The 13117-nt window shown below is 42.5% G+C and overlaps 1 protein-coding gene across 8 annotated transcripts in view; it reads right to left on the minus strand.

Moving 5' to 3' along the window:
* BAZ1B (bromodomain adjacent to zinc finger domain 1B) overlaps positions 1-13117 on the minus strand; it is a 52405-nt gene that overhangs the window by 11447 nt on the left and 27841 nt on the right. For all 8 annotated transcript variants that reach the window (XR_008237719.1, XM_052805093.1, XM_052805092.1 and 5 more), the window contains 3 exons: positions 5943-6041; positions 5337-5514; positions 4036-4221 (listed from right to left, as the gene is read on the minus strand). Coding sequence is in view for 7 of the 8 variants with exons in the window: in XM_052805093.1 (XP_052661053.1) it covers positions 4036-4221; positions 5337-5514; positions 5943-6041 (463 nt within the window). In the remaining variant the exon portion in view is untranslated. The remainder of the gene's footprint in view (positions 1-4035; positions 4222-5336; positions 5515-5942; positions 6042-13117) is intronic.

A 13117-nucleotide genomic window follows, 5' to 3' on the forward strand; every position in this document is an offset into this window, starting at 1 on the left:
TGAGACCGTCAGCAAGACCTGCCACACGCTTGGTCCTCCTGGTCCTCCGAGCTGCTCAGCTGGCAAAGGGGACTGTGACATCAGCTACAATCAGATTTGACAGGCAAAGCATTTGGAGCCCCAAATATGAAACCAGCTACTTTCCTGAGACAAGATGACCTCAGAGCATGTCAAATCCCAGAGTTAGCTGTAAGTGAGGATGAAAGCATTAAACCTGAGATTTGCACCAGGGCAACTGCTGGAGTCTGCACATAGCAAGCCACATGCAAAATCTCAAACTCAGCCCTAGAGGTTTAGAAACAACGTTGTGGTAAATCCGAAATGCACCAGAACAGAGAAGCAATCCAGAACCACTGCGTGTTCAACTCCAACATTAATCCTTTGCTTTACAACAATGAGGTGATGGCCTAGACATGACAGGGACATAATAGGACTAAAGTTAATGTTCTTCTACCCCAGGAGAATGAAAAAACAAACAGTAAAGTGTCAGACGGGAAAATCTAAACTCTGCAGCTGACAGCAATTTGGGAGCCAAACAAAACCCAGGATTTTTGCAGAGTTGCACATTCTCCTCTGACTGAATTTGAGGAAGCACAGCATATATTAGATGCTTGGAAAAACACACAAACTGTTCTAAAATGCCAACATCCTTGCTGCCATTGCTAGTATGGAACCTGGAGCCTGAGACATTCAAGACAAACGGAAACCTGCACAGCCTACTGTGGCAGATTACACAGTGCTGTGCTATTTCGTTGCAGAACATTGTTGAGGTGCTTCACATACTGTGTAATTGATTTTCCAAGTAACTGTTCCATGGGTTTTGCTGTTAACGTACTGGGTAACTGCTGGGCCAAGATAAATCTGCAAAAGCTGTTGGCAAGTTTTGCTTAGATTTTTCTCCTCAAGCCTGTGGAATTTAACAGATTTTTAGCCTTGCTTCCCAAGCATCATGAGACTATGGCATTTTAGCAGAACCACTATCAAGGGAGTTCAGACCGCCAACTAGGCAAAACAGGAGACTGAAAGAAGTTACTTCAATACTGTTTTGACTGGAGAGGAGCAATCTAGCAGGGAAAACAAAAAAAACCCCACAAAAATACCAAAGGAGAAGTTCTCAGTCCCATTTCAACTTTAGAGTGACAGAAAACTCCTGCTTTGGTAAAGGTGGACAAACCTCCAGCTAGAAAGGCTCTTGTCTGGTATCCTAAGATGACAGAAATCCCTCTGAACAGCTGAAACGGTAATTGCTTGGTTGTGAAGCTGCTCTTTGAGGTATTGTCTGCAGGTGAAGACTGACCCCCCCCGTGACTTTTCCCTTGCAAACACCACTGACAGCAAGTAGCTGGGGTAGATAATCTACCCATGCTCTTGACTATGCTCAGGCGGTTGTGCTGCAATTTCACGCTGCAAAGAGGTCACATATTCCCTGTCCTGTTCTGGGATAGTCCAGTGCTGCTGCCACTGGAAATGGGAATGTTTGTATAAACAGAGGCACAAGACTGATTTTCAGAAACAGCCATAAGCCAGGTCTACACTGCAATCTTTTGCCACTCAGCAGTATGATCTCTAGCTATGTAGCTGAGCCAGCAGGAACCCTTAGTATAGACAATTACGTCAGCAAATGGGTGCCTATTAAGCCATAACTTGTTTCTCACAGGGAAAATGAGACATAACCATACCGCACGACTGCAATTTCACTCATATAGTCTGTAAGTACATTAAGTGTGTTTTTCCAGTAGGGCTATGCTGTATTTTACCTGCTACGTACTCTCAGTGCAGTTCTGGCTCTAAAAGACTTCATAATTCTTGGCCTATGCAGGAGATTTGTCTTTAAAAGCCTAACAGTCGGGTTTTTTCATCAGATAACTATATCTAAGATCCGGGCTGCTCTTTCAAGGTCATTTATAAAAGTATTCTGCTTTGGCAAAAAGAAAGCTTGTTCTAGATAAACTGAGGCAAAAAAAACCCCAAACAAAACCCAAAACTAAAAACCAACCAAACCAACAAACAAACCCAAAACCCCAACAAAAACGTTGAACATTACTTGTAGCTCTACAGATGTCTAGAAATCTCTGAGCGAGATAAAGAAAGCACTGTACTGCATAAATAAATGCTCCAGAGACATCAGCACAACACAAAAGCCAGTGCTCCGGAGGGAGACCCGCACAACCACACACTCAGACTGGCAATACTTAAATCTGCACCCATAGACCTATAAGGCTGAGCTGTATAGCTAAGTATACAGTCACATTAGACAAATTGGGTAATACTAGGAAAAGAAAAAAAAAAAAAAAAAATCAAAGTAACATACGATTACAAGTCCAGCAATAGTCAGAAATCCTACTGTTCCAGCTGGTTAACAGAAGAGAAAGTACAAATCGGGATGTTTCAGTCACACAAAGCACTTTGTCTAACTAGGTTGCTGTAGCTGAAAGTTCTGCAATTGCTAGAATGAAGCACGTTACAGAAGCCTGGCCTTGCTGTAACAAACAATGCTCTGTAACCATATCATTAAGTAAGAGAGCAGGGCTCTAAGGTAGAATGGAGAAACTAACCAAACATTCATGATCAAAATGGCTCAATTTTCAGGCAAACAAAAGCTTAGGTTTGAAATCTGACACAGCTTTAGCAATAGCAGGGAAGTGACCAGGACTCAAATACAGAGCTTAAACTGCTAAATTACTATCCATTTAGATATGGTAGTAAATCTGATGTTACCCTTTAAGTATGCCCTACAGGTATAACCCTTATGGTTATAGCTGTAAGACACATTGGAGTAAGGCATGATATGGTGTTGCTGTAGATACAGGAAATGTGATGATCCAGGCCCTTTCTGTCTCAGACATAACTGTTTTTTACAGCTCTGTATTCTGCTGATAGCTTTTAGGGTAAGGTAGCCTTCCATTCCCTTTGCACTAAGGACTGAAAGACTCAAAGTTAGCAAAGTTTAAATACTTCAGGACAACTGAAGAATGTGAGAATTTCTACTGCCTATCCAAATATCCTGCTAACGTGGCAATGACACAGCATAGCAAAGACTTGATATTCAGACAACAAGGGTTCAGCATACACTGACAGGAGCTTTAAAAAAAAAAAAAAAAAAAAAGAGCCACAAAAACTCCCACACCCCAGCACCAGTCAAGCATCTAATACTTCCTTTTTAAGCTGGGAATTTCAAATGCTTCTGTTGATCCAACTCTGATCTTGCTACTTCTGCTGAAGTCAGTGATCAATCAGGGCAGAGCACTTTGAAGGGGGCAGTGGAGTAAGTTTTGTCATGGGACACTAATGTCCCATTCAACTGAGTGCATAGAAACTACCCCTGAGCACTAGTATCTTTCTTAGGATGAAACACTGGTACAGCTCAACTGCCTGCAGGACCCTACCAAATCCTCTGCAGCTCTTCTCCACCCCTTCTGAGCTCTGATTTGGAAGGCTATGTATTTAGCCCCACAAGACCACTTTTCTACTGCAGGCACATATGGTTTGTTTGTCCAGATGTCCAGACAAGCCGAGTGCAACCCACAGCTTGGCATCTTCTGTGGGTGTCTCCACACATACACTGACTTGTGTCTCTTCTTGCATAACGCTGGTATTTACCTGAACCTAACTCCCTTGCAGTCACCGAAACCTCAACATGTCCCTCCTCCTCTTTATGGATCAAAGGCAGTAAACCACCATCAGTCCTCTCTGACAGATACAACTCCTGTTAAGTTCTGTAAAAATGCTCCATAATATGCTTTTATTAAAGTACCCAACTTGTGTGAGGAACTGCACAAAGAAGTCAAATATTTGACTTGACCCATTTCCTGTTCACAAAGTTAACTGTAATTCCTCAGTATGGTTTTCATTTTGCCAATACCTTTACTCTTCAAAATAAACAGGGAACACCTGGCCCCATAAATGACAAACCCACTGCACTCCAAACTTGGAATGAGGAAAAGCTGCTTAGGATTTAGTACCCGATGAAATGTATTGTCCCTGCTCAAAGAGTTATATCACAACACCGAAAGAGAGTCCTGACGTGAACAATACCTTAGCTTCTTCTGCCATTTTCTTGTCTTCATCTACCTCCTCAGCCTTGGCAATGTAGTCCTCTCCTTGATGTTTCCTTCTCTTCTGCTTGGGGGCCATGAAACCTTGCAGAAACTTCTTAACAACACCAGCTTGGAGTGCAATCACACACTCTCCAAAATCCTTCAAGCTCTCTAGTGAGTATACCTGTTAGGGAGAGCATATGATCATGTAACAGTTGGACATTACTCTCTGTGCTGTTTTAGGTGGGTCTGTCCTGCAAATGGATACATGTGACACTTAATGCAGTATTGTTATCTACCATACTTGGTTATGGAATCAGCATATTGCTGCTGCTTCTGCTAGAATTCACACGTAGCTGATGATCATGCATAGCACTGTTGAGAAAAAAGCATCATGCCTTAAAAACAAACAAACAAACAACAAAACGCCCACCTCACCCCCAAAACCAAACCACCCCCCCAACCCAAATCCACGATGACCATGATGACTAAGCACTAAGCCATTCTTCCACTCCTTTAGTGACTTCACTTTTCCCCTCCTCTTAACACTTATGGTCTCATCTACACAGAGAAGTCTCTGCAGTGACTCAGGATGCAGCTTAAACAGAGCTTTAATCATTCCAAGCCAGACAATGTCATCCTTTGGTAGGAGGAGCATGCATGAGTCACAGAAGTGTGTACTCTACCCACACCAGGCAGCCTTATCCCCTCCTAAAGACACTCAATGCACCAGTAATGCTCATGTGAGTTAGGCTGAACTAGCCAGAGCACTAAAAAGTCATACTTCAGTTCACTGCACAGTAACTTCCTTGTGCTGACATATCCATGAACAGAACATCCTTTAGGTCCTGGAACTGGGACGCAATCATTATTCCAAGCCTAAAGTGGTCTGAATTTATGAAAAACACAAACACCCAAAAAACCAAAAACCCCAAACCTCCAAAATGGAAAACTGCTGTCTCAACAAGACATGCTGGCTTTGACGCAGAAGCTAAAAATCAGCTACCTGCAAAGAGTTCTGCTAATGCTCCATAAAAAAGTCTGCCACCAGATGAAGGAAATAGGACAATTTAACAGCTGTGCAGGACACCTAGCTCCAACATTATGACCTACCTACACCAAAAGGACCCCAAGCCAGCAGCTGTGTAATCTTGAAATAATAGTTTAGAAAAAGAGGACACATGAGAACACTGATTTTCCTGATCCTCTTGTCTGAGGAGAACAAAAGACTCAAGACCTTCCACAGAAAGTATCAGCTCATGCTTGTCTTGCTCAGTACTACTTTGCCTGTTCACTCACTCTTGCTTCATACTCTGGTGTCACATCAACATATCCCAAGCCTCCTTTTTGCAGCCGAGTTGCAACCTCAATTAGATCACTTCGGAGGTAGTTCAGTAGTTCCTGGTTGCCGTCACAGGATTTGAGGCCCAAGTTCTGTTTCCGAGCCAAATGGATAGAATGCGTGATGTCCTGATACCTGGAAAATCAAAAACAACCTTTGAATACATGCAGACCACTGCCTTGTATGCTGTGCAGGCACTGGGGCAACAATGGTGTCCATCATGATCTACACGCTCCACCAGTGCAGAACGTTCTTTGAAAGACACTTGAAAGCACATGGTAGTTCTGGCTCTGTGAGTGAAACAGCACTGCCGTTGTTTCCAGTAGCAAGGAGCAATTTAAAGACTGACAGAACCTCTTCACAGTTGAGAACATTACTTATCAAGAACTTGCAGTTACTGCCCAAGAAAAACAGCCATTTCTCATCTTCAATATCCTCCCCTCTTCAGCACAGGCAAAATCAAAGCAAAGCACAGAATGCTGCCCCAGGAATGGAAAGGCTTGCTGTGATGAGGATACGCTTTGACTTTGAGAAGGCACACAGAAAAAAAATAGCAGGCTCACCTTTTCTCCAAACGCTCCTTTAGCTGGCTCTCTCTTACTCCTTGTGGATGCAGGCAATCCAGCAGCTCATCCAAATCCTTCTGACTGTCACAGAGAAACCTGAAAGATATAACATGCACCAACATCAGCTAACGTATCTCTGCGGCAAGGCGATTCCTTCTTCTAAATAATTCACAAGTATTAGGCAGGGATGACAAGTAACCTATATCCCAACCCCACAGAGCAAGGTGAAACACTTCAGTAATGCTGGCATAAGCATTCTGACTCAGACTGGCCTCATTTCAAGGTCCCCAAATGTAGCCAATTCCAGGGTAAGAAAAATAAAAACAAAATAAACACAGAGCTGATTTATAGATTTTTCCCCATTAAGTTTATTAAAACACTGGCATTTGAATTTAGTCATCTACCCCAGGGATTACATTCACTAAGTTGCAGTCAGTTTAAGTAATCTGAATGTCATTTTAGATGCACTAGAAAACATTAACGTGCTATATGCTGCATAGCATAGCAATTTAATCATTCTTTCTGCAGTGCCTTCAACTTCTTTCATTAACCCAAGAAGTTCCTAGATTAACAAAGGGTATGTCCTAGCTTATACCACAATTGCTGATGATGTAGATTTGTGACTGAAGGCTATGCCCTCTGCAAGTGCAGAAGTCCTCCTTTTTTAAGGAGCTCATCTTAACTTGAAAGCTCAAATGCAGTATGTGAAAACCATATTCATTAGCTTTAAATCTTTCTGCTCAGAAAGTCCTTCAGGACAGCAATGGTAATTGGTAGTTAGCTGAATCTAAAAGGGGAAAACTTTTGCAGAATTCTCTACACAAGAGAGAATTCTCTACACAAGAGAGAATTCTCTACACAAGAGAGAATTCTCTCTGCAATTCCAGAGTACAATCAAGTTCTAATGCTGGGTTGTAGATTTAAACTAGCTTTAAGACAGCCTGAAATTCTGCTCTTTTGCCTCCTTTTTTTTTTTTTCCAACTCTATTCTAGGATGCCAGGGAGCCTCCTCACCTGATGGGGGCGGGGATTCAATCTGAGTTTCAGAGCTCATTTACAGAAAATAAGACTAATTACATATCTTCTAGAAAAGGATTGCTCTTTAGAAGAGGGAAGTGAGGGAATAGCAAAATCAACCTGATATGGAAACAACTGCAAAGGACCACTATGTGATCCTTACCAGCCACAGAGAAGACTCCAGATCTAATTTTTCTTCTTGGGCACAAGCTCAGATGAGCCAAGCAAGAACTAGAGAAAGATGCTGTTCTGGCTCCTCTTGGAATAACAGTATCCACAATGCTTATTTTTCTGGCAGAAATACTTACTAAATATCATATCTGAAAAGAAAATATTTCAGAGTTCTAGTATGCTCATATTAGGGCAATGGCCTCACAATTTGCATTCAGTTAGTAAATTAATTACTCTAATAAAACATATGATTGATTGTTTAAAAATGGAAGAAAAATAGTTTCTTGCCAGTAACCCGCTTCAGTATACTCCAACCCTGCAGAGCATCCTCACTTTGCACACTGAGGTAAAATCTTTTGGCCGCTACTATTCTCTGCACACCCTCCCTGCGAGAAACAGGACAGAGCAGTTCCAAATATCTGTCACCCACTAGAGCCTAGCACAGGCACTTCAAAAGTAGCAGCGATTAAGGACTGGTCATAGGATCCGACAGGCATTCACACAAACCTCTAACAATATAACTTGTGTCTTTTTCTTATAGGTGCCACGTATGGTGACTAGCATTCCTACATTCACTGGAAGGCCTACAGACAGACTACTGCAAGGACTAGCATTTTTAAGTCTACTGGACTTCTGCTAAATAAAGAGAAATTTCTCTAGAATATTTGGCATCAAATTGCTTCCAAACCCTCAGGGAAAATCTTGGGATTAGTCCTAAGCAATATTTCAATATGAAGAATCTGTCACAATATGGGAATGGCATAAACAAAGCTTCAAAACAGTTGCCCTGCAGATACCCAGCAGAGGACTATTTCTCAGGCACGCTGAGAAGGTTGCCTAGGTCATGATGAAACAACATCAGTCACTGCTGGTGATACACCACAGAATCCAGCTGGAAAAATATCTGATAAGACCATGCCTGAGCTTTCTTAGCTTTCCCCCATGGCTGCAAATCTAATGGGGGAACATCCTGCACAGTTTTATCTTACTGTAAAAATGAAAGGGCACTGAAAACAACATATGGCACTTGGATTCACCAGTGTTATGTTGTTTGGGGAAAGACAATGCAAGTTGCTGGCCAGCGTGAGGATATCCTTTTAAGAAAGCTAGTGCTAAGCCCTGGCACAACTTTGTTCCTGCTGAAAAAGAAATGGGACAGGGAAGGGAGAAGATCTGCAACAGGTACTGGAGTCTTCCCAATTCACCCTGAGAGTGAGAACTGGGATTTCTGGGAGAGGGAACTGTTCTACATTAGCTTGAACTCAAATGTGCATAATATAAACATATCAAAGAAGTACCTGTGTTAATTTGATTGGTGACACCTTGCTGCTCTGTGCAGCCGTAGTTCCTGGTTCTCAACCTAGCTCCATATGCTCCCTACTACCTGAAGGAACCACCTGCACCTCCAACTAGGGCTCAACCAGCATGAGGCTGGGAGCATGGATATGATAAGACAGGGCTGGCATTTTAAACAGGGGAGGCAATAAGGCTATGAGCTTGTGGGTCTTGATAAGAGTGTGGGGAAGGCAACAGGTGCCCTCCATGTGGCCTGACACAGAGCTTAGTAACACAATCCAGAGTGATGGGAAAGATGCCTTCGGGAGAGTCAAGACCAGAGGGAGGTCTTCAAACTGATCTGAAAGGGGGAAATCCTGACTGGGGTAAGGGCTTTCCACATCCTTAAGTAACAGTCTAGATTCTTTTCTTACATTTCTGGCAGCACAAGCCAGTAGACTGGTCAGCAATCAAAACAGAAGGGACAAATGGCACAAGCACCAAGTCAAAAGGAGCTCTCAGGCTGAATATTCCTACCTGTTCTCAGGCTACAGGCTGCAAGGGACAGAGGAAGGTATAAAACCTGGACTGCAGACTAGGGAATGAAGAAATCAAGAGGATAACATCTAGAGGAGCCCAGGATCAGTACCTGCTCTGGAGGGTTGGTGGAAACAGGGGAACTCCATCTGTAGAATATAGGCGTGAGAATGGAGTCTGTCAGCACCCACTCATGGTTAACTCAAATTGTCTGCTGAGGGGACCCGCCATATCATGGTGTATTCCTAATAGATGAAGAACAACGGGAGTTACTCTGCAGAGATGCCACTCTTTCCAAAATTCATCTGCTTTCTGACCAGGATGAGCAAGAAGTTTCCTGCATACTAATACACTGCAAAGGTTGTGATTAACCCGTGGTTCTTGCAGGGAAGACCAGTATGTACACAGCTCACAAAGCACTATGGTACGGACAAAAGACTTTTTCAGGGACCATGTGCCCAGAAGCTTTAAATGGGGAGATTTTTTAATAAGCATCAGTATCAGTGAAAGTGGTGCACAATGTTAGAAAGGGGACTGGTCCATCTGTCTGGAGAAGACAGAAGTAACCAAGCATTTATGATTCTGAATGAGAACAATGATTCAGCCTCTGCGGTTTTAGGACAGAACACTGGTCCCTCTTCTTTTTGGGGACAAAGTACTGAAAGCAGAAACCACTTCCATGAAATACTGTTTCTAGAGCTCTTGGCAGAAGTATGGAATCTATTTCTCGCTTTATCAATGTCCTACCAGCTCCCACCCTCAAGGAGAAAAGGGGCAGGACCCTGAAATACAACCATTCATGGAGTTAATTTAGTGTTCATTTCAAAGTCTCATCACTCTAGAGTACAAAAGGGTAAAGCTAAAGATGCTCTATGTGCACTGTGAGGCTAGTCTCAATCCCACGTTAGATGTACTACTGGGAAAAAGAGACAAGATGGCAGGAGTTAAAGCAGAACACAAAGAAATGAAACTTCCTATGCACCACATGCTAACATTATGAGTTATAGCTGAACAAGTCCTTGTATCCCAACAACAAGGGGTGTAGATATCCAAGGACTTCACTGTGGTCTCAGGGCTTCTCAGGGTGTGCAAGGACAACGTGCAAAAAGCAGCCAAGGAGGAGACTCTTCCATAACCATCTATGCTCATGAGAGTCCTTGAGATTGGAGAGATCAATGGCAATGGCCACAGAGGAAAATACAGTAATAGGAATACAGATTTCCTCAGAGGGAAGTTCTGGGTACTGGCTATCCCCTGAAATAGCATCTCTCAGGTTGTCACTTGTCTTTTTGTAGAAGCTTACCTGTAAATGGTGACAGATGTCAGATAGGTACTTAGCAAACAGGCTCTTTGCAGTTCTAGAGCTTTAAAGAAAAGTCTCTCAGCTGAGGAAGCTTACTGCTTATCTGTGGAAATGGCTTTAGGTGGCCCTGTCAGTTAGGAGAAAGTCATGCAGACAGCACAGAAGAATGCTAAGTTAGAAGTAGTTACCTTTGCTTTGAAAACCTGCCATTGTGCCCCCTGCTCACTTTAAGGGCATGAAGGCCTACACCTGGCTCAGATCTTCCATTTGCATTGCTTTACCTCAACATCCTGACACCAGCAACCTGCTTGGCAGGCAATGCACACAGGCATGATACTCTCAGTAAAAAAACCAGCAAGTGCTGTGATTGCTAGCAGTCTTTCCTAACAGGTACCAAAAAGGACAGAAATCAAAGACACTGTGGCTTTACAGCCAGGCCAAAAAAAATCCCAGCCAACTCAGCATCTTATTTCTGAGTGGCAAAAAGGCAGAACAGACATGTAGTGACACTTCTTCACCCTGCCCCTACAGATTTTAGCATCTGCTGGTTTGAGGACTTCTTGTGTGCCAGGACAAGAACCTTTGTGCTTAATACTCGTCAGTGAACTCCTTTCAGCAATTTGTCCAACTGGTACTTTGAACAGGTAACAAATTTGAAGATCCACAGCAGCTGGCAGCAGTGAGTTGTATGCATCAGCTGTATGATCTGAAGTAGTACTTTCCTATTTCAAAACTGCCATTTGCTAGTTTCATTTCCTGATCCCTTTTTTCTGCATCAAAAGAAAATCCTCTTTCTTTAGGAGACTTCCCCATTCTCCTCTAGCATTACTCTCCATCTCCCTGCTGAAATACAAATTAGAGTATTTCTGTAATTTTTTTTGTATTTCTTAGCCAATTATTCACTCATGAGAAGAGCTTCCCTCTTATACTAAGGCAGGCCCTGTAACAACAGATCTTGTGAAGCAAGATTGTTCCCCAAGGAAAAAAAAAAAAAATTGTTTCGCCCTTAGTCTGTACTTTGGTTTATCATCCTTTTTTACTTCCTTCATTTAGACTCAATCATGGCTTTTAAGTAGGTCTTCTTATTTTTAATAGCTTCCTTATCCTGATGTGAACCATACTGAGAATGTTTTGTTATTGTTGCTGCTGTTTTGTTCCCAAGTTTCCTCAACCCTTTTTTCAAAGGTAAGAGGCAGCACTTGCTTTGACCATCTAGTATGGAAACTTTAAGACAATCTCTTTGAAAGCATTTTAGGCTTTTGGCTGCCACTTTAAGCTTCCCCCCCTGCCCCAAACAAACTTCTTAATTCTTTTTGTTGTTCTCTTTTTAAAAAAAGAGCAGAATACCACATATTATGGCCACTTCATACAAATCAGCTCTTAGTAACAGAATATAATTCAGTCCCAAGAGTGCACAGGACATGGTTCAAAGAGCTGCTTCTCCTGGGCTGTATGACTAGTTACTTCATAAAGCATTCCTACCTTTGTAACCACTCTGATCACTCTCAGCATGTCACAGAGTTGCCAGCCTGATAGAGCAATTCAACACTGTAACATCAAATACTATGCTTTTTCAAGTTCAGCCTGGAATTACAAACTGCAGGGATTCTGTGTTACTTAACTCATCCGATTTGCCTCTATGTTAGTCTTCAGCTTATAGCAATATGTGCTATTAATTTAAGCTACTGTTTTCCTTATATAATTTGTTTTTCTGCTGGAACACATCTTGCCACCTCTGCTGAATGAAGATCAAGTATTAGAACAGACGGTTAGAAAGAGCAGAGAGGACTTCCCTGTGGATCGTACTGTCCTCTGCAACCTCCTGTTTAGCACCCATTCCCTAGGAAAGCCCAATTGCTTGAATTTTGGCCATGTGACAAGATGTGCAAAGGACTAGACTGAAAAAGGGGTGGAGATTTGACATGGCAATATTGGACAGAGTGAAGGCATGCAGAAGAAACTCTGCTATCTCCTATGACCTGCTAGCAATGAAAGAGAAGGGGTAGAGCAATACAAAGAGTCAGCACACAATGCTGATGGTTTAGATGAATCACGACATCCAGAAATTTCAGTCTCTCTGACAGTTCCTGGTGGGGGAGCAGGAACATCTTTAGTAAAGTAGTTCTAACTTGCAGCAGTGGAACTATGCTTTGGAGCTAAGCTCACAACTGGTGATATTTATCAAAGACCAAGTAACTCTACTTTGTGTGTCAGCAGTGGAAAACTCTGGGGAAAAGCCACTGCTAATAGGGGACCTGCAGAAGCAAGTACTTTGTGACAGTTACTTCTCAGGCTTATCTAAAAAAAAAAACAAACCACAAAAAAACCCGCAGAGTCCTTCATAGGTAGTTTAGTAGGTAAAGCTGTAGCCAATATTTTCTGGCACAGGGACACTGCTGATTGCTCCTTACCACACAGGGCAACAGCTGACATAGGAGATTTTCTTTAAAGATAAAAGACATTGGTAGCGCCAAGTACTGGAGCAAGTCCCAATCAAACATGCCAAAAGGTAGTGTTCAAATTTGATTCACTTAAAAGACAGGCTGGTGGCTACTGCTTGGCATTGGGAAGCATTAAAGGGATAACAAGGGAAGAATGCTAAGCTATAATTATCAGTAGCAACAAAAATCAACTCCATGATACGGTGCTATAGGAGAACAAATGGACACCACCATAGTCTGCTGTGAAGCCTAGAAGAAGACACTGACAAGGAACTGTGGGATGGCTCTGCATGTCTTACATAGTACAAGAACACGCAGGATATAGGCCTGTCTCCAAAGATCTCAATGCAGACTTTAATTTTGTGTGCTCAAGGACCTCATGTGCCACAATTTAGGTCTGCTGAGATGAACCATGAAAGAATAGCTAA

This window comes from Harpia harpyja, chromosome 12 (assembly GCF_026419915.1).
Source record: "Harpia harpyja isolate bHarHar1 chromosome 12, bHarHar1 primary haplotype, whole genome shotgun sequence".
NCBI classification, from domain to species: domain Eukaryota; kingdom Metazoa; phylum Chordata; class Aves; order Accipitriformes; family Accipitridae; genus Harpia; species Harpia harpyja.